Below are 20,957 nucleotides of genomic sequence, written 5' to 3'. Positions count from 1 at the left end.
TATCAATCTAAATGAGTCTGTGGCAACAGGACATCCTGTAGCACAACCCTTTTCCCTCTGATCTGGTAATGGGAAGTACCGTTTGTCAGGATTAGGATTTCTCCCAGGCTCAATCTTTTTTCCTTTACCGTGTTCTTCTTATTATTTATATTTTCTGCTAATAATAGTACTACTGACTATCCATTATAATACTGCTGTCATTAATGTCCAACATTTCCTATGTAGACTCAAGTGCCATTCTGTATCTTAATGGGTTCAATAGATAAGCTCTTTAGAGGTTATCCTCTAACCACTTTTATGCTGGTAAATTCAGTGTGTGTTTGAGTTCTGTGTCTTTCTATTCTGGAAATAAATCAGACCATGGTAAAGACAATTACTAATTTTCTCCAACATTAAAAACCTTTTCAACTCCAATGATTCTTATCAGAATTTGCAAATGGGACAATTTTTTTTTTAAATCTTTAGTTCAGTTTGTGCTTGTAGAGCAGCATCCTCTTTGTGCTCTATGCCACATAGAAATGTCTTCTTATGCCTGAAATCCAGTCAGATTTCTTGCCAAATCTGCCCCAACAGAAAATGTAATAGATGCCAAGTAAGGCTGTTAATCTTCTTTGTTAATTTTCTCACTGTAAGTATAATAATGGTGCATCTATTTTACATGCTGACATGTTGAACCTTAAAAAAAGAAGATGAATGTTGTGTCTCATTGTCTGTCTTCTCTGTTGTCTACTTCAGCACTTGGTCCAGTGGGATGCTGGAAACCCAGAATGTTTGCTCCAGCTGGTGAAGGAGCTTATCCAGCAGTACCACCACTACCAGTGCCAGCGTCTCCGCGAAAGCTCCAGGCTGCTCTTTGAGTATGACAGTCTGCTGGAGGATCCTGACTACGGCCGCAACATGGAGATCTATGCTGGACACAAGAACAGCTGGGTAAGGACCTGTGTAATCACTGCGAGTGTGTGATTACCTACATTTCACAAAACCAAGTGTCAAGTGACCCTATTATAAAATACATAAAGGGAAACTTCTTTACTCGTTTATAGAATCAAATTCTGACATGTAATTATACACAACTGATTTATTTACAATTGAATTGAATATTCAGACCTCAAATGCCATTTTCATAGGAAATGACATTAACATGTCATTAACATGTCATTAACATGTCATTAACATGTCATTTCCTTAAGACTGACTCTACAAAAGAATTAGTGTTAGAATCATATGATTAGAAACATTTATTTTGACCAATTTCAGTTATAATATGCTGCCCCATGCTACATGATATTTAGATCACTGTGGCATCATGTTTGTGTACCAGTATGCCAGTGTAAAGACACATTCTTGAGGATACATTAACTCATGAACAATACATGATAAAACTTGATATTGACACTGAATGTTGTACATTTAGAGGAGTAGTAAACTTTTTTAGCAGCACGCCTTTATAAGAATTTTATATCATGGACTCCCTCCTTACAGCAGAACACCTGAAAAACCTGTAAGCAGCAAAGCGTGTTGTATTAGTGTTACTGCATATTAAACATGTTTAATACAGTGATTTTAATATTTGTAGCTCTTCTGTTTTAATATTATTTAAAATACAACATATAATATAATGTAAATATCATCTCATCTTTAATGTGGTGTAATTATCTTGCACAATAAATGTAGAATGACATGAAAAATTTTACGGCACCCTCGGCCCATCCTCAAGGCACCCCAACTTATTAACTTAACTTACATAACTTACTGATTTTTGAGCATCCTACTGCATATTTAGCTTATTATTAAAGAATGGCAATCTTCCCAAAGAGGACCATGTTCTCATATTTAAGAAATTACACGACACCATAATTACAATCCGTCGTTCTTTTGTAGCCAGTTTTGTAACCGGTTTTGCAACCTGAGGGAATATGACCAATAGGCTTCCCACGCTGAAACTATGTCTACCTGAACACTACTATAGTGTATTAGAGATTACCATAGCTTTAGCTTTTCAGCTTTAGCTTTTTAGTTTTAGCTTTTTAACTCAAGCTTTCGTGAGGGACATTTTCTGTTTATTGAGATTTATAGTTAATTGTTCATGAAAATGTGATCAGTAGTGGCTGATAAAATTGCTGATAACTGATGTAGTAAAGTTATTTGTAGGGCTTCAACTAATGATTATTTCCATTATCAAATAATCTGTAGATCATTTTCTTGATTTATTGGTACGTTGTTTGGTCTATAAAATGTCTTTCCATGAAAAATTGTTAAAAATGTCAAAATCCAAAGGTGATGTCCTTGAATTTCTTCTTTTGTCCTGACCAACACCAAAACCCAAAGATATTCAGTTTACTTTCATAAAAGACTTAAGAAACCAGAAAATATTCACGTTTGAGAAGCTTGAATTTAGATATTTTTTTCTTTGAAAAATGACTCAAAACGATTAATCGCTTATCAGAGTTGTTGGCGATTAATTTTCTGTCAAGGAGTTCTAATTGTTTGGTTTCCGGGCAACCGGTGGTGAAGATGACCTGTGAATTCAGTTAAAGAAAACGACTACTTCAGCAACTGTTGTGGTGTTCTATTTGCTGATTATCAAACTTCAATACAGCATAGCATCAAATGGTTGGTTATATAGTCAGGCTTGTTTATGTAGTCTTCAATCAGGTTTTTCTTGATCTACATTAAGACACTTTTCTAACTTAAGACTATATTGTATTTTGGCAACACAGGTGCATTCAGCAGTCTAAAGGGTTAAAAGGGTTTGAATGTGGTTATAATTCCCAAACTAAAGTATCAAATTGTTTTTATTAAATGTATTTTGATATCTGTAAAGGAACACTGGGTATCACCTTTTTTCAAACAATGAAAAATATATGTTTTCATTTTTTTTTTTCTTTTTTGTTTTACAACACAATTGATCATTTTTATTGCACTGACCTCTACATTGTGAACTTTCAAGTTCTTTATCTCCGTTTCTTCTATTTCAGACGGGAGAGTTTTCAGCCCGTTTCCTCCTCAAACTCCCTGTAGACTTCAGCAACATCCCCGTCTATCTCCTCAAGGTAATTTAACCACCAACCCCATTTGACTCATGATCGATCTACACACCTTCACATTCTGCAACACACATACTGCAGCCTCAGTTTGTCTCAAGGTAGATTCTGTCATGATATGAACTTCCTCAAGATATGATGCGATATTATGTCTTCATTTGTTTGCATGCATGTGTGTTCATGTATTTTGTAAGTGTGCAACTGATAGCAGTGGGGTTTATTTAAATCAACTGCATGCCTGCGTATTTGTGTGTGTGTGTGTGTGTGTGTGTGTGTGTGTGTGTGTGTGTGTTTGTGTGTGTGCATGCATGCAGACTCCGGTCTTGGGGGCTGTGAGTTGACTAATCAGCAAGCCGTCACTCTCGATCTGCTCTGAGCTGCGTGGTGTCTGGAGGCAGCTTAGCCCAAGCGCTCTGTCTCTCTCTCTCTCTCTCTCTCTCTCTCTGTCTCTCTCTCTCTCTCTCCCTCGTATCAGTGATTGCCTTTACCCCTCTCTCACTCTCTCCCTTATCTCTAGTTCTCTTTTCACTCTCTGTCGCCCCCCCCCCCCCCCCCACCCCCCCCCCCATCTTCGACTGCCTGCACGCTGGAGGCCCTGGCTCTCTGGCCTTTTCCAGCCTGGCCTCTTGTTTGTGAGGGGAAATGATGGTAAACATAAGGGAAACAGCAACCGTCATCAGCCTCACATCAGCCTTTGTCCCCATGTCTCTCAGACCTGGAGCACAAAGGCTTTGGGGTGGACTCATCTGGCAGGCTTTGGGGTGGACTCATCTAAAGTCAAAGTCATATTTCTTTTTCTTTACCTGCATATTTTTTTGGGGAAAGTTTCTAGACTCAGCCCTGAGGGGGAGCTCTGTTGGTGATAATGTTTTTCAAACAAGCATGCTGTCACTTGCTGGAGACCTGCTAGGTTTCTATGCGAAGGCTTTCAAAAGCAAGGCAGACACTTTAACCAGTGGGTGGTGGTGGCTGTATAGCCGCTGACACATTGTTGTCAAAGAAGAACTCACTGTAATATTTAGTGATTTTCTATTACAGAATGAATCTTGGATATGGATGTACATTCCTGTCACCCTAATCATACAGTATTATGTTCTACAATACACACACACACACACACACAGGCGGCTCACTCACACACACATACAGTATTATGCTGTATTTGGCAGCAAGGGTATACATAGTATCACAACGGGAGCTCTTGAAGACTAAGGAAGAGTATCGACTTGCAGAGAGGAAAGTAATGAACATCAGCCTACACCTTGTCCACCTACGCATTACAGAGGAACAGGATTATGCAGCACATAGGCTGGACTCTAGGAACACAAGTGTACTGTACGCCAAACCGATGACCTGAATCCTCAGTTTGACAGTTGTCATGCAATTAGCTCTGTCAGTGTGAATGCTGTCTCGACTCAGTTGTTTTCGTGCATCGCGCATTTCATCACTGCAAGTAATTCCATAGATATATTACGGTAGAGCAGTTGAACTGAAATTAATTCACTCCTTCAGTACTTCCTGCCCAGGCAGACGGATGTACCCTATATACTCACTGCGAAGGAAAACTGGAACCCGAAGTTTGTTAAATTGAAGCTCATTGGTGAACACGGTCGCTCCATTTTAATGGATTGCAAGTGGCATTTTGTGGAAGAATGCTGTGCACGTGCCTTGCCTTACCAGTTTTCCTCGGCTTGTGGGTCAATTTTGCAACCAAGCAAGAATGAATCTATCCCAGATGATTAACTTGGAGGTCTTTGGGTCTTTGTTGGAGTTGAAGCAGTGTCCTCAAATGCCACTGAATCCAACACAACAGTATAAGAAAGACACTGTTTCAGTTTAGTTTTGTATGTTTTAGTGTATTTCCTATGATTTTTTTTTTTTTTTTGCGTATGCTGGGCAGAAGAGCACAAAACAAATATCTCTTTTTTAAGCCTTAAGAGTTTCTGTGTATTAATAGCAGATAATCCTTTGCAAGGAAAGCGAACGCTGCAACAATCAAAAAAGGTGATGCTTTTGCAGACAGATTTTAAGCCATCAGACAGGTACTGTAGGTAGAGGTCAGACAGTTGACCCTGATTTGAATCAACCTCCCCATCAAATCCATGGATGTCCTTGCTGGAGGGAGGAGGGGGATTTGGCACTGAAGCGGAAATCTGTTCAGACATAGGCTACTCTGCACAGCTAGCGAATGCCGAGATGTTGCTGGTGGGCGCAGAGCTGTGGAGGACGACTGTTACCTGGAGTGAAGCATCCGCGTGGTCTGAGCTCACCACAGTGGACATGTTTACCTTCCTGCATGTGCTGCCCAGCCTCAGGCGGGGGGGAGGAACGCTAGTTGATTTATTTATTTCTTTATTTTAAAGGGGGCAGCCTGTCATAGTCAAAAGGAAAAGAGTGGGAAGGACATCGAGAGCGGAGATGAAGGAGGGATAGTGAAATGCACACAGATGGATGTTGGCAGCTTTCCTCCCGTTTTAAAAGGGCATGTGGTCCTCTTGGGCACTGTTGTAGTGTCTCGTTTTTTGATCGTACCTTGACCTCTGCGTTGTCACCTGTTTGAAGTTGCTTTTACTTGTACCCTCTCAATCAGCATTGGCCTTTGACCTCCCAATGCATAGAATAGTTGTGCATATCGGTTAGGTTAATGTAATGTGGTTGCAGTAAAATGTGTAGGAAACAAAATATTCTGTCCTAAATGTATTATGACTTCCTATCCACCTCTAATTCTACTACATACTGTATACATTTAATACCTTGCTTCATGCTACTCCAGGATTCAAATGACATTTTCCCCTTTAATTACGAATATGACCTTTGCTTTGAATAACGTCCTTTTGCGTCTTAGAAGGCTGTTTGTCTTTCCCGTCCTCGCTCTGTAGAGTACGTATATGTGCAGCGGCGGCTTGCCTCTAAACGTCCACACCGATCAGCGCGGAGTGATGCCACATTCGTGACTGAGCCCTCTGCTCTCGCTTCACTTGAGCTTTGTTTCCCCCACAAGCACTCACCCATGTCACCAGCTCCAGAGCGATTGCAGACCGTCTGTGTGTGTGTGTGTGTGTGTGTGCGTGTGCGTGTGCGTGCGTGTGTGCACGTAGCTGGTGTGTGGTTGGGGTCCTCAACTAGCTGTCATTGATCCAATAGGATGTTTCAGGTGACCCAAGTCTTGTGCACAAAATGATGTCTCTAATGTTCTGTAGTATCGTGTGCAAAAGATGGGAGTACGTGAAATAGTTAGATTTTTGTATGCTGTGGTATCCCAGCAGTCACTTGAATCAAGATCTTAGACTTCACACACTTTCATCATATTATTAAAAGATTAAAAGATTTCACAAATCACAAAGTCACTATCTCTGTTGAGCTAAAGACTCCCTTAAGCTGAAAATTCCCAAGTAGTAGATTCAAAACCTGAAAAATGAAGAGGAATATTATGCTCATACAGCTCATAAATAACTACAATCAACAAAAATAATATAATAATAATATAAATCCTCATAAACTCCACATATGAAATGTTTACAGCCACGGATCTTCTGGTCAGTTATATTCATCAATTAAAATCCCTAATTTTTCAACTGTACATATTGGCACCTTGACCCTCACCATTCAAAAAAATTGACTGTAAACCACACTTGTTGCTGCGGTTTGCTGCTCAAATCAGCGATGGATGAGTCTAAATGCTGGTGTTTGAGACTGTCAGCACTCTGCGTGCTTAATTGGGTGGTGATGCTTCAGGTGATAAACTTCATGTAAAGACCCACTGAACACAGCTTGAGGTGGTGCAGCGTCCTCCCCCGTTCATTTTCTATGGGAAGCGAGTGACTTGTTTCACAAGGCCTTGTGCGATTCCAGGTGATGCAGGACTGAGCCCCACCGCAAAAACTTTCATTTGCATAAAGTTAACAAATGAGGGCAAAATTCGTCTGGAACCGCCACAGTGATTTGTTAAAAAAACAATAAAAAGTGACAGTAGTGGTTGGACGGGGAGTTCAGGTAGTTGGTAAATGTCTGCAGAGGAGAAGATCATTGCTATAGTTATCTAGCTAGCAAACATTTTCACGCCACAACGACAAGCGACAGAGCAGCAGAGATGGGAAAGCTTTTTATTCACCTCCAGCGGGTTTTCACTGTTTTTATCCATCTGTATCGAGATGTTTCCAATGTGTTTTTAAGTCATCTGACAGAACAGATACACTTTCATTTTAATCAATACAGCTGTCTACACAGGCGACATTATAGCTCACATTTCACTCAAGCTATATGTGCGTAACTGCAGTCTGAGCAGCGTGTCTAAACAGAGGGCATATCAGGTGTGTTTTTCAGTCGTTTCAATATATACAGCTGTCTATTCAGGCTCATTACTTATTATTTACACTTCAAGTATATTTCCTTCCATTCTGATTGTGTTTCGGGCTCTGAGCGCTGCCAAAACACGGGTGACCTACAGTCAGCGCTGTGCCTGAACGCATCCTGTGAGAGACACACAAACAGACCAGTCGCTGCAGCTGCTCTGTTAACATGCTGCTCATGCTACACCTACACACACCAAATTTTACTGAAAGCGTAAAAACACGCTTTGTGTCACGGTTACGCGTTTATAGCACAAGTGAAAGGCGAGCCGTTACGAGGCCCGTGTAGAGAGCTGTGTTGATGAAAATAGAAGCGTATCCGTTCAGTCAGACACGGGTGAGATGTACAACTGAAAAAAAAAAAAAAACGTGGCTGAAACGCTTTCTGTGTAGACACGGCGTCAGTTTGTAGTATTTCCCGTCTTTGTTGGCACACGTTTTCAACACAGTATATGTGAAGGAGTGCTCATCTCTCCAGTGTATCCATCTTTGGATTGGTAAGAAGAAGTTTGGTTTCTGTGCTGTGATTTCTAATTTTCTTATCAAGGAAATGTTTCTTTTGATCAGTGTTTAAATCATTTATGTCCCAGCTTTACTATTATCCATTCCAATGTATTTTATCCAGAGGTTACTCAAGTCCAGATTTGTATTTCTACATGTTGAACCTTTTTTGTCCAAAGCTTCTTCGGTGCCCAGCAACTGGTATCCCACTCCCTCAGGTCCCTCCAAACCTGACCTGAGGGAGTGTTGCATTTAGCCCCGGGCATCCCTCTATCCTCGTTTTTTTTTTTTTTTCTGTGCAATCTGTGCATGCTTCAACAAGAGCACTTACATCTAATTATTTTTACCCTAATTATTTTTGGTCCTGCCCCCCCTCCCACCTCCCACCTCCCTACTCCCCCCCCCCCCACACACACACACACACTTTAACCTCTAAGGCTCCACAGGCAGTAACTGAAAGGGGAGGGTCAGCCGTGGGCTCTCGCTCTGTCTTTTTATTTGTTGTGCCAGCGTCACTGACTCGATTATTTCTGTACCTTCTTTTCATTTCCTATTTTGTTTTTTTATCCAAATATCAACACTTGAATCAGCCTTGAGCAAATGTTGCGTTCCTAAACAACACGAGTTTTTTGGTAAATGAGTAAATTGATATAAAAACCACACAAATCAGATAAATTGTGGAAGAGACGTCCACATACTGTAACTGTCTTGGTTGTCTGTGCAAGTTAAAATCTTGATTACATTTGTATATCATTTAAAGCAAAGTGGAGGCCGTGTTGGTCTTCGCTGTTCTCATTTTAATAATAGTCCCTGCTTTTATCTTAATACTATCGAAAGTGCTCCAAATAAGCTTCAGGAAACACTTCACAGAGGGGGAGAAAACATGAAAAGTTCCCCCTAACGATCCTCTCAGAACATGCTCCTGACTCTCCTCAGGGCTGTGTTTAACGATGGCACTGTCTTCCACCTCAGTAGCAGGAGGGTGAGAGTGTAGCTCTGACCCCCCCAGGGGCACAGTGGAGAAGCTGAGGACAGATTGAGGGTATTTCTGGGGTTAGTGGGGGAGTGCGGGGCAAGAACGTCGCAATCTCACTGTCTCTGGGCATAAGAGGCGTATCAAAGTCCTCACCATTGTCATGGGGCTGACATGAGTGTTTTCTTGTGTGTGATAATTTAACAGTGGTTGCACCTGAGACTTTTGTTAAGAGTGCTTCATTTTAAAGTTCTTAAACAGTAGACTGAACATGAGGGAAAGATTTTGGTGGCAATATTAGTATATTACACCCAAAGTAAATGGCTTCATTTGATGCCATTGGTGTAATAAGCCAATATTTATTTTCCAAGTATCATGTACACAACATTATGTGATGCAACCTTAAAAATATGGTTGTTTTATGAAACTGCAGTTTTTCTCAATAGATGTATCTCATCTAAACGGATACCTTTTTAATGTACTATTTAGGTTCCACAACCATGGTGCTCAAGGCTATTCACAAATACAGTTTAAAATGTCATTTGAATGATTAACCTCCACTCAAAGCTTCCGCCTCTTTACACAAAGTGATTTTTTTTCTACTGCACTATTCCATTTTGACATCGCCACTAAAAAAAGAAAAGCATCTATTTAACCTCTAGCCTGTTGAAGAGTTTTCTCACTGTTCTAGTGTTAAATAGGTTATGAAGGGATCAAAGAGGAAGCGTCACTGATAGCATGAGGTCAGCTTTTGATTAATTCAGGGGGCTGATTAAGTAGGTGTTGTTTGTTCAAATCAATTGATTTTACCAGCCCACTCTTCACCTCTATGTATTTCTGTACTGGCTGTCTCCAAGTGAGGTTTTAAAATAGATCAACAACTTTAACAGCAGTCAGTGATGGCTTGGTAATGAACTCATTTACAGTAAAAAAAATGGAAATGTTATTTGAGCAGTAATCTGAGGCATGTTTGCACAGTGATGTTGATGAATGCTCGTCATTCAGTTCTAATTGAGTTTAGAGCTGAATTCATCTATTGATATATTTTTGTCGTTAAACTGAGCGTGGAGAATAATGTATCACTTCTTTAAGATTAATGAATCTCATAACTTTAGGGTAGAATTTGAATTCATGCATTGAAATGAGTTGATTCATAGTATTTATTATGTTGCAGTTATTGTTTTGAAGCAGAATATGCATATTGCCTTCAATCACATGCAGTAGTGTTTTGCTAGAAAACCCAAGAAAAGAAAAATCTAAAAATGTATATAACTAAGGTAACAGACATTAAGGTACCAGGAACTTGACCGAGCCCCCTGTAATGGTGCTTTGGATTTGTGGTGACTGTGGTGTGATGAAGAGTTGGAGGTCACATGACATTTGTGTCCAAATAGAACCATTATCATTAAACATCTGTAAAAAGTAAAAAAAATATTGGGTATCGCACATAAAAAAACACTCTTAGTATAACAATTTGAGCCATTAGGTCAAATAAAGTTGTATCAGTGTAATATTTCTGAAGGACTCTTGCACATGTAGTATGACTTAGGGCTGCAACTAATGATTATTTTCATTATCAATCTATCAAATGGAGAAAATGCACATCACAGTTTTCCAAAGCCCAAGCCCACGTCATTGGTTTTGTTTAACCAAGAGTCCAAAACTTAGATATCTTAAGTTTACAATTATATTAAAGTTGGAGCAGGAGAATATTTAGCATTTTTTCTTATTAAATGACTTAAATAATGATTCAGTTATAAAAATAGTTGTAATATATTTTCTAATCAATGAACTAGTCAATCAATCAATTGTTTCAGCTCAAATATGACCCCAAAAAATGTAGAACCCTGACGAATTTCTTTTGGCCATCAATGAGCAACTTTCATTGAAATGAATGGGACGCCATCTTGGAAAATAGTATTCTGTTCTCTTAATACTCACATGGATGGAATGTAATCTTTTAGATAGTTGTACATTTTAAGTATTAACTCATTTGGTTTAAAGGTAAATTGGGATTTGTCAGGTAATTCCAATGTTTTTCTTGTTTCGTAGGTCATGTACACTTCACAAGTCTATTCTTTCATAACACATATTGTTGGCAATCAAATCTTTCACTGGCACAGACAACAAAATCCCCTGATTTGTAACATGTCTTCATAACCGCATGACAATATAAGTCAAAATAAGTTCCACTGCAATAGTATGAATCTTCTATAACTCATTTAAAACTATCAGGATTACCAGACCTTTAACAGAACATCTGCAGATTGCAGCCATATCACATTAAACCATGACAAACAGTGACATTTTTACACTTTAAAAAGAAAAATTGTAAAAATTCTTCAAGGTTTGCATTTATAGTTCCATGATTTTCAGTCTTATCAATCTCAGCACCTGACTACTCTTCAGGAAAAAAAACACTTAAACTCAACACCTCCTCCTCACAAAGCCCAGATTAAGGCAGCTGGAGAATGACACAAAGCCACTTATTCGACGGCCTACACCGCTGAATCACCGTTGGCGACGAGCACCTTTTGGGTACCTCAGGCCAACATACATGCTTGTTTGTGTGTTTGTCCAAATTTTCCTTTCCTCTTGTTGTTGTTGTCCATTTTTTTGTTTTTTTTGTGTGAAGACTTGGCTACCTAAGAGATTAGCCACAAACCTCATCAGCCTGCAGCAGCTGCGGTTACCTTGCCTTTCCGGTTGCCACATAATTGTTGCTCCTTTCCCAACCGCTCATGAGGCTTTCGTTGTTGCGGTTTTCTGTCCAGCTTACGTCCCCCTCTGCGTGGCAGTTGAGCTTTTGGAGAAGTCGTGGCTGAAGATAGCCCGCTGCATCACATGATGAGTCTTTCACAATTCTCTGCACAGACCTAGAAAACAACATTGTGGCCACTACACACACACACACACACACACACAAAGGCACAGTCACATACCTATACTCATACACTGACACCATATGAACAAGTGAATGTGACAAAGGAGGCTGTGGCTGTAACATCATCAAGTGTGACCACAACTCCCATCATTAAAAATCCATTAAGGCTGTGATTAAAATGGCCTTCAGTCAGTCATTACAGCTGGTTGTGCTGCTCACTGTGTCATTCGCTGTGTCATGACCAAAACAGAAGATTCAATGGCGTTTTTGTCTCCCGCACACTTTGACTTGTCTTACTCCTCTGTTGGTTTGACCTGTTGGTTGTGGTTTGTACCACATGGCTTCACATTGAGTCAAAAGAGTTGTTGTCACTTGACTAAGAGTGAATTGACCAAAATTAGCTGCTTCTGCATGATCCAGCTTAAAAGACAATCACGTTAGCAGTTCTGGTGATCATATGACAGATGGAAAAACAAAAAAATTACCTAATGGCCACCTTCCATCCATTACCCTTTTGTCTTTCTATTCCTGGCTTGTCTGTTACTCTGAGAGAAAGCTCGGGCCTGTGCGTGACTGTTGAGTATTTGGTGCCAAAGCAAGTGGTTGTAATTTGTGGCCTTGCCGTGCCCTTGCACGGTAAACACTGACTAAGAGCTCAGGAATCTTAAGAGCTATAAAATAATTGCAGGTTACTCCCATAATGCCCAGAGTGTGCTGCTCCTTGCTTCAGCTCTGGCTTTTCAGTCTCATCTCTTTTTTTTTTTTTTTTGTTAAGCCTCTACTGTAGCTACACAAAAAAGTAGTGCTTTTTCTGCTCTATCTACTCTACTGTCAAATATTTTGTCTGCTCATTGCCGTAGTTACCTAAGAACACAAAGAACATTATTTTGTCCGTTAAGCATCATGAAGGTTTAGCAAATGTTTTCTGATCTTTCCAGGATGAAGGAGTTTTTTTTAAAATTTCAAGCAAAGATTCAACTCTGATCATCATATTGTTAATTACAGTAATTTAAGGATTGATAGAAATGGGTACAACATCTTTCATTTCCTATATAAACGGCCACTATATCGCCCGTTTTTCAATGAATGTGATAAAAGACGACAGAGTTGCTCGAGAAGATTTGAAATCTACATTTATTACTACCAGTTCTTCAAACGCAAAGCCAATCTTCAGCTGTGTTTTGAATAAATTCAGGGTAAACCAAAGCATATCAAGATGCATTCATTTTGTTTTCACTGTGCTTTTGAAAGTCCTGTTGCTGAGTGATGGCATATCTGTATAGCACTGAGACATGGCATTTAGTAGGAAAGCAAGTTGCCCAAAAGACATCGTCAAGTAATTGCCAGTTTGGGCTTCACTAATGCAGTGTACGACTGAAATCTGAAAAGGCCAGCCAATGCTTCCACGCAGATAAACAATTATGTGGCTTTTAAATGGTGGATGTATTATAGCTTGGTATGCTCTTGAAGATGAATTTAAATGTCAGGCGTAACGGCTCTAAAACAGAAATAAGAAGTGAGTGTTCAGATATGATTTTTTTTTACACTTAATATCTTTATATCTTCATGTTAAAAGTATAATAAAAGCATGATCACTTGTTTTATCAGTCGATGTATATTTCCAGTAGCATGTGGCAATAAAATGATCATACGATACCAATTATGAGTAACATTTGCTCTTTAATGACTTTGAGTCCAAACTGATGGCAGGAAATGCACACTCCTCTTCTGAGTTTGCTGACACAGCAGACTGAAACTCTGCAGTTGCAAAAGAGAAGGATACAGTGGGTCGGTGGGATGTGGGTTATTATCTAACGTAAGTGTTTCGTCAGACGTTGTGTCGATTTCAGGGTGAAGAGATTGAGCCTCTGTATAGACACTATCAAATGCTCTTTACTACTATTTGGCTGTAATATTTATTTATATTAGTATTTGAATTGATATTTCAATTATAATACATCATCCATCCATTGGGAATACATTTTTATTATTTATAATACTTTTTTGATACTTTTTATTGTTGGCAGAAGCTATAAACTATAAAAGCCCTTTTGTCATCAAGATGAGCTTTCAAAATGATTTAGGACCATTCTACTAGGACGAAGCGTGTCCTTGTAAACAGCTGGCAGGAACGAGTTAACGTTGAGTTTGTATCAACAGTCTACAGTGTGTTAAAAAGGAGGATATTGAGTTTGCTGTACCTGTGGCTCACTGATTGAAGTCTGTAATTGTTAGTAATTGAGCTTCGTTGTTGGAGGTCCAGAACTTTGTATCTGATTCGTCTTGTTCACAAGCTCAGTGTATTTGAGAACCCTGCTGTGATTGCTGCCAGGTGGTTTAACATCTGGTCTTCCACATCTTCCGGCCGTCTGAGAAAATGTCACACAACGAAAAAGTTTAAAGGGCGTCTGGATGAAGCTGCTCTTCTTAATAGTAAAATGCTTTCATCTCGCTCGTGTTTCAGGCTGTCACGAAGAGAGCACAGCACAGCCGTACGACGGCCACGCTGAAATCAAAGGACACCTGTGCGCTAGCGTGTAAACACATAATGTTGGAGGATAGCTGACACAGATGCACGCAGTATAATATTTGTAATCATTAGTGCATCAACCCAGTCTCACATCAAAATGTGTAATAGCTACGTTGGTCTACAGGGGTAAGAGGTATTAGTTTCACAGTAATGGCTCTTAAAATTGTGAGATGCCCACATCATGTGACTGTCAAGTTTCAGCAAAAATGGCTGCCATTCCTTTTATTCTCAGTGGAAAATGTGACATTTTAAGATATTTTCGGCATTAAAATACGTTTTGATGACATTTCTAGCGACAAATGTGCATTTTATTGTCATAATCTTTGTTCAGTGAACGTATGTGATGTTTAGTTTGTTAGTTATTACAAAGATTTTTTCAGGCTTTTTATCATTTCTATGGTGGTTGATATGGACGCTGCTATTGCTGAAACCACGTAGTTACATGTTGTTTGACTCATTGTCTTTGTGCTTGTTATTTGTGTTATTTTATGTAACTGTTTGATGATCACGTGACGTGGACGCAGGCCAATAGAAAATAATAGGCCAAAAAAAAAAAACGTAGGCATCTCACAATTTTAGAGCTGTTATTGTGAAACTAATACGTTTTTCGCTGTGGACCAGTGTAGCTGGTACACATTTTGATGAGAGACTGGGTTGAGTGCATGTGACTGATTTCTGAGGCCTCTCTGAAAAAGCACCTGCTGGTATGAAAACATCACATTCCTGCTTCCACTACAAAAGCAGCGGTCAAAAGATCAGCAGTCTGATCCCCAACTCCTCCGGTCCGCATGTCCGCAAGATACTGAACCCTAGACTTACTCCCAAAAGCTGTGCCATAGCTATGTGAGTGTGTGTGTGTGTGAATGATTAGAAACTCCTCCTGATGTGCAGGCACCTTGCATGGCAGCCTCTTCCATCAGTGTATGAATATGTGTGTGTGAATAGGTTAATGTGGCATGTTGTGCAAAGCGCTTTGAGTGATCGGAAGACTAGAAATATATAAATGCAGTCCATTTACCATTTAATGAGTCAATTTCTTTCTAGTTTGGAACAATCGTATCACCAATCTAACTTTTCCTACTTATTCTGAGCTCTACTTTCTCGAAGATTTGCAGAGTTCTTGGCTTTTATGTCCCTGTGAACTATGTTACCAAGGCCCCTACTTAATTGCATCACCCAAAAGCAGATCCCTATCTTAACTGACATTTATGATGTACAAGAGGGATGTATGACCTTCAGTACTGCACACAGAACTGCCATTATTAGATGAAATTAAATGCCCTCAAGTGGTTTCTCCCTCTTATCCCATGCTCTTCCCACCTTCTGCTACATTTTCCCTCCTGGTGGGGAGTGTTTAACTGTTACCTGTGCAAGCTTATGTTTCATATGCTGTATGTTAACCAAGCATGATGAAAAAGACATGAGTCACTTTGTTTTGTTCTTTATTCTATGAGGACTTGATATTATATTCAAGAGCAACAAACACTTTATTTTATAAAACCACATATGAAATATTGGCCTTGCAGAACAACTGTGCCTAGTTGACATGCTTTCACAAAGTGCTGTACCATTCCATAAAGATTTCAATAACTTGCAAGCTTTTGCACTGAAGCGTTTTAACCGATCAAACAAGTGACCTAAATTAAAGTGTGAGTGTTCAGTGTTTGGAATAACATTGGAACCTCGCCCAAGAAAACATTAAAGGAGAGTGTAGTTCTTTGGAAGTCCCAGTTCCGCTTATCTGGAAATTTCCTAGTTATATTGAAAAACGTTCTTGGCAAATGTGATACAAAGTGTGTAAATAAGGAATTGTTTCAGCCATGATCTTACCGAACTGTCATAGCATGGAGGTAAACCACATTGTAGTCATTAATCATACTGATCTAGCGGTATGTTGTGTGAAAAAGTCATGAGAAGTATGAAGTCATTATAAATAAACTGCAAAGTATGACTTCAACAAATTGCCTGGAATAGATATGACAGCATGTAGACCAGTGGATATACTGTGCTGTAACTTTGGTCTTGAGCCTAAAAATAGAAAGCCCATGGAAACCAGAAAGTACTTCATCCATGTTCTTGTAAATATCAATTTGTGATTAATGGAGCCCACACCCTGAAACACCTAGCGAGCCAAATGTAAATATTTGAACTGGATCTTTGGGTTATGACATAACTGTTACTGTTCAACTCCAGTAGCTGCTGGCTTAACTTGAACTGTGTGTGGTTTCTGAAAAGACATCTCTGGCTGTATCAAAAGTTAAACCAAGCAAAGAACTTTGTTTTTCATTCAGTTTTATTTTATTTCATGTGCTTGTGAAGAATTGCATATAACATATGTGTTGCCATTGATGTATTTATCAGGAGTTGGCATGGAGGTATTTTACATCTGCAGTTCTTAACAGGTCACAATTAAAACATACATATAATGACTTACAACACCAAACAAACAGGATGGAACACATAATGATATAAAACAGCAGAATATAACTTACCATACCAACAGGAAGTGTGAGGACTGTGTGGGCATGTGCAGATGGTGCTTGTTGTGTTGTGTTGCACATGTCGGGGCAGGGCAGGAGTGGAAGTAATGCGGCAGGGTTGCAAGCATAACATGTTGGAGCTAGATCAGCTATCAGGCTAACAATAGAATTTCATAAGTAAACAAGACTAAAGCCCCAAACATGATTCTTGCAAGTATGCATGACAATGCATGAACCACTCGGCGCAAACATATGACCCTTGTGAACATATGAAACGTGCACTCTTTCTGTGGAGAACATCAATCCCTAGTCATCAAGGAGGCGACATATGCTAGTTTAAGATAATCAGAGAATCTCCATGACCACTGGGGATGGGTATCATTAGGATTTTATCAATACTAGTACTCTTATTGATACTCCTTATTGGTTCAGTTCATGATCGATACTCTTATCAGTTCTTTTTCATTATTATTTAAATATGACTAAATATTGTTTTTAGAGCAGTAAAAGTAATGTTTACAACAGCAAAGTTACTATATAAACTCAATAATATCTCACTGGAAACGAATCTGAAATGTCAATCAAATAAATAATATTCCTGACATCAAAATAGTGAGTGAAGTTTAGAAAGGGAGGAGGGGAGCAGCCGTCTCAGCCAGCAGCTTTGAAGAATTTGCCCAATTTTTAAGATATTTGGCAAAGTAAGATAAACTGTAAGGCTACATACAGACGGCTTTCATTTCAGTTTGTTCATAACAATTCGCTATTAGCTTAAGTAGCGCACTGTGGTTGTTTAAACATACCGGTGGTGGACGGGAGACTGCTAAGCAGTAATAAAAAAAATAAAGCAAAACAAAATGTCGCATTTCTACATGTTTATGCTTGTTGAACAAGTGTTTCGACAAATTATTTACTGGCTTTTTACTCGCCAAGGTTTTATCGTAATTACAGTAACGAGCTTAGTTGTTGTCAATGCCTCGCTGCTCGGCTATCCGCTGTGTTTGTGTGTGTGGAGGAGTTAAGCCCTGCCTGTCAAACACCGACACAAAGAGCAGCGGACAGAGAGGAGACCAGAAATGACACCAAAAGCGTAAAAAAGTGCAGATAAAGAGCCGACCTTAAAATACCCCCGGGTTCTTAAAATTTTAGAACCGGTTCCAATTCAGAACCAGATTTCAGGTGGCATACCTAATGACCACAGTAGTAAACCAACATGGCGTCTGTTGAGGAATGTGTACTGCTGTACTTTTTACTGCACGTAAGAAAAAAAAATAGAATACACAGAAGATGCATTGTGCAATCTGGTCAGCACGATTGTTTTGAGTGGAAGTGAACCCAAAACGAAAGGGGTCAGCTTTCTTTTGTTGTTTCATGCTATAGCGACCTTAGCTGCAACACTCAGACTGCAGCTTGTGTTGCGTTAAGAATTTCCAGGTGGCACACTACAGAATGCAATGACGCGTGAAATTGAGCTTGTGTAGCTTGAAGCTTGTATTTGGATGGAGCATGTTTGGGGACCAAGAGTCTACAGCCATGCTAGTGGCTCTGTGACACTACACTTAAGAACAGTGGTGCTTTGAGCTAAATGCTAATGTCAGCACACTAACATGCATACAATAACAGTGCTAACAATGTTTTAGGATGTATTATTTTTATGTTCCCCATCTTAGTTTAGCGCGTTAGCCACAAACACAAAGCACAGCTGAGGCTGATGTCATTAGTTTTGCAGATATTTAGTCATAAACGAAAGTACTGGACAAATTGTAATTTTGACTTGAGCTAGAGGAAAAGTGAGGGGATTTCCAATGTGGTTTACAATTCATCTCGAGGGGAACATGACTGTAGGCCAAATTTCATGGTAATCCTTCCAATAGCTGACTGGGCATTTCACTCAAAACCGCAAGTCATCCTCATGGTGGCGCTAGAGGAAAAGTCAGGGGATAAGCCAAGTCATTAGGATACATGTTCTGAGAACTGTAATTGAACAAAAGTGTGTGTCCATCCATCCAGTAGATGCTGAAATATCACATAAAATTTGACCTGCTGGTGGCGCAAAAGGAAAAGTCAGAGGATCATCAAGAGTCATGAGGTTTCATTCTCTAGCCACCATTGATATCTGCACCAAATTTCATGCCAATCCATCCAGTAGTTGTTGAGACCAATTCAACAGAAAAACCATTCATGGCTTTAACACTATATTCTTGTTACCCTCCGTCATTTTCCTTGCACTCACCACCTGCCTCACAGCATTCCTCCTACTCTGCTGCTTCATGTGTTTCACCATGCAGTTATGAAAACAAATATATGTGCAGCACTTCCTGAACAACAGGTAAATCCCACACTCTCAAAATGAAATCAAAAGTGCAAAAGTGCAGTTCTTAAATTTGTCATCTGTCGTACTTAAATTCAAATGACTGAGATGTGTAGCAAATATTTGCAGAGACTGGGTCCAAGTTTGACTGAGCTCTCTACCTTTTTCACTCTTGTTAGTACATAGTGTTTAGTGACCTCACATAATCCCTGGCATAGCTCCACCCAACTTCAGCCTCAGCAGGCGTCTAATTAACCTAAGTAGCTAAAAACACCTGCACACTTGTGCAAGGCCTCCAAACGGACTTTATATTCAGATATAACCTGTCATAATGATTTCATTTGTGTCCTTGAAGCTTTGCATAAGCAATAAAGTAATAAAGCCACAAGTGTAAATGTGACAAGGTCATATGGTTTAGTTATTTGTTTAGATATAGGTGGCAGTTGCTTTGTGTGTTGGTGTCTTCGCCTCTCCGTCAGTGCACTTCCATCCACTGACCCATGACTCGCGGCAACAACTCTGGTGCTGCGTTGACAGACGGGTTGCCAGAAAGGTCGTGCCCCGAGGTGAAGGAGTCAGGCATTCTCCATCATTCCTTGTTGTGACACATGACTAGTGGCACCAGAGCCTCGCAGCATGATGAGGTGATAAGCAAAAACAGAAAATGTGAGCTCCTTGACCTTTTTATTTCTTTCACTTTCTCTTTGCTTTATGACAGCTTGGATCTTCACGCCTGTGTTTTCCTGTGCTCCTCCTTTCCGTGTTCTTCTCTCCCTCATTTTATTTTGTAAGGCACTGCAATGCTAAGCTGGTAACCTTCATCAGAGGTGGGAACTCATCAGAGACACCTTGGTGCTCTAGCATCCCATTGATGATGACACACTTTTGGCCTATTAAGTCTTGCTGTATTATATCATAACTAGGTGTGCGAGCATATGCAGTGACTAATGCCACAGAATGCCTCTGACGCCGGTGAATTGATAATTGTTTGCAAATGATAAACAACATATTCCTCACTGAGTCACCTCTTGCGTCACGATGCCATGGCATGCATGCAGTCCAAACATATTTACACAGCATGTCTCATCTTGATGATGATGATGGCACTTGGGGCCATTTGTTTTTATTTGATTGTCTTTTGTAATGAGTTTTTTTGATTGCCTCTTAATGTTTTAGTATGTTAACTCAGTGTCTCAGTTTTCTATGGAGCTTACACATTACTTAAACAATTCTATTTTTGCCAGTTGAAAAAAAAAGCCCATCCCCCCCCTTTATTGATGTTCTTTACATCCCTGTGAGTAAATATAAATAGATGAAGCAGTCATCTTCTATATCAGGAAATGATGAAATGTCATGTGCCTTTCAGAAGACATTGGAAGCTTCCGTCACCTCTCTTTGAAGTGAGGAAGTAAATGGCAAAAGATTATTTAGAGAGAGGAAGGAGAGCACCTCAGCCTCCTCTGAGGAGTGGAAATAACAGCCTTAGGATGGGTGGTAAGAGAGCACGGAGCTCGAATCTCTCTCCCTAATGCTCCAGTGACCCCAATATGACTCCCTGATACCAAAGGTCATGCCCGCCTCTTGTCTCCCTCGGCGAAACTGCGATCCGCAATCCCCCTCCCGATCCCCCACCCCCCTCCACCCCAACCCCCCCCATCACCACCCACACTGCGTCTCCAAACGAAGATTCCCACCCACCTGCTTGTACCCCCAGCTGAGCATCACAGGATTGCAGCATTACAGTCTCAGGAGAACCCCCCCCCCACTCCTCCTCCTCCTCCTCCTCCTCCTCCTCCTCCTCTTCCTCCGTCCCCCCACACTTCTCCACGCCTCCATGGAATTACTTCCATCTGGCCTACTTTCCGCCCTCGCTCTATATCAAGTT

General features: G+C 40.1%; 1 protein-coding gene across 1 annotated transcript in view; it reads left to right on the top strand.

Annotated features, from left to right (window-relative positions):
• The window catches only part of babam2 (BRISC and BRCA1 A complex member 2), an 80,622-nt gene that overhangs the window by 23,825 nt on the left and 35,840 nt on the right, over nt 1-20,957 (top strand). The window contains exons 5-6 of the mRNA XM_044374057.1: nt 736-930; nt 2,979-3,053. Coding sequence (XP_044229992.1) covers nt 736-930; nt 2,979-3,053 — 270 coding nt within the window. The remainder of the gene's footprint in view (nt 1-735; nt 931-2,978; nt 3,054-20,957) is intronic.

The sequence above is a fragment of the Thunnus albacares genome, chromosome 15, assembly GCF_914725855.1.
Source record: "Thunnus albacares chromosome 15, fThuAlb1.1, whole genome shotgun sequence".
NCBI classification, from domain to species: Eukaryota; Metazoa; Chordata; class Actinopteri; order Scombriformes; family Scombridae; genus Thunnus; species Thunnus albacares.
The sequence above is the reverse complement of the archived record's forward strand: the minus strand, read 5'-3'. Positions and strand labels throughout refer to the sequence as shown.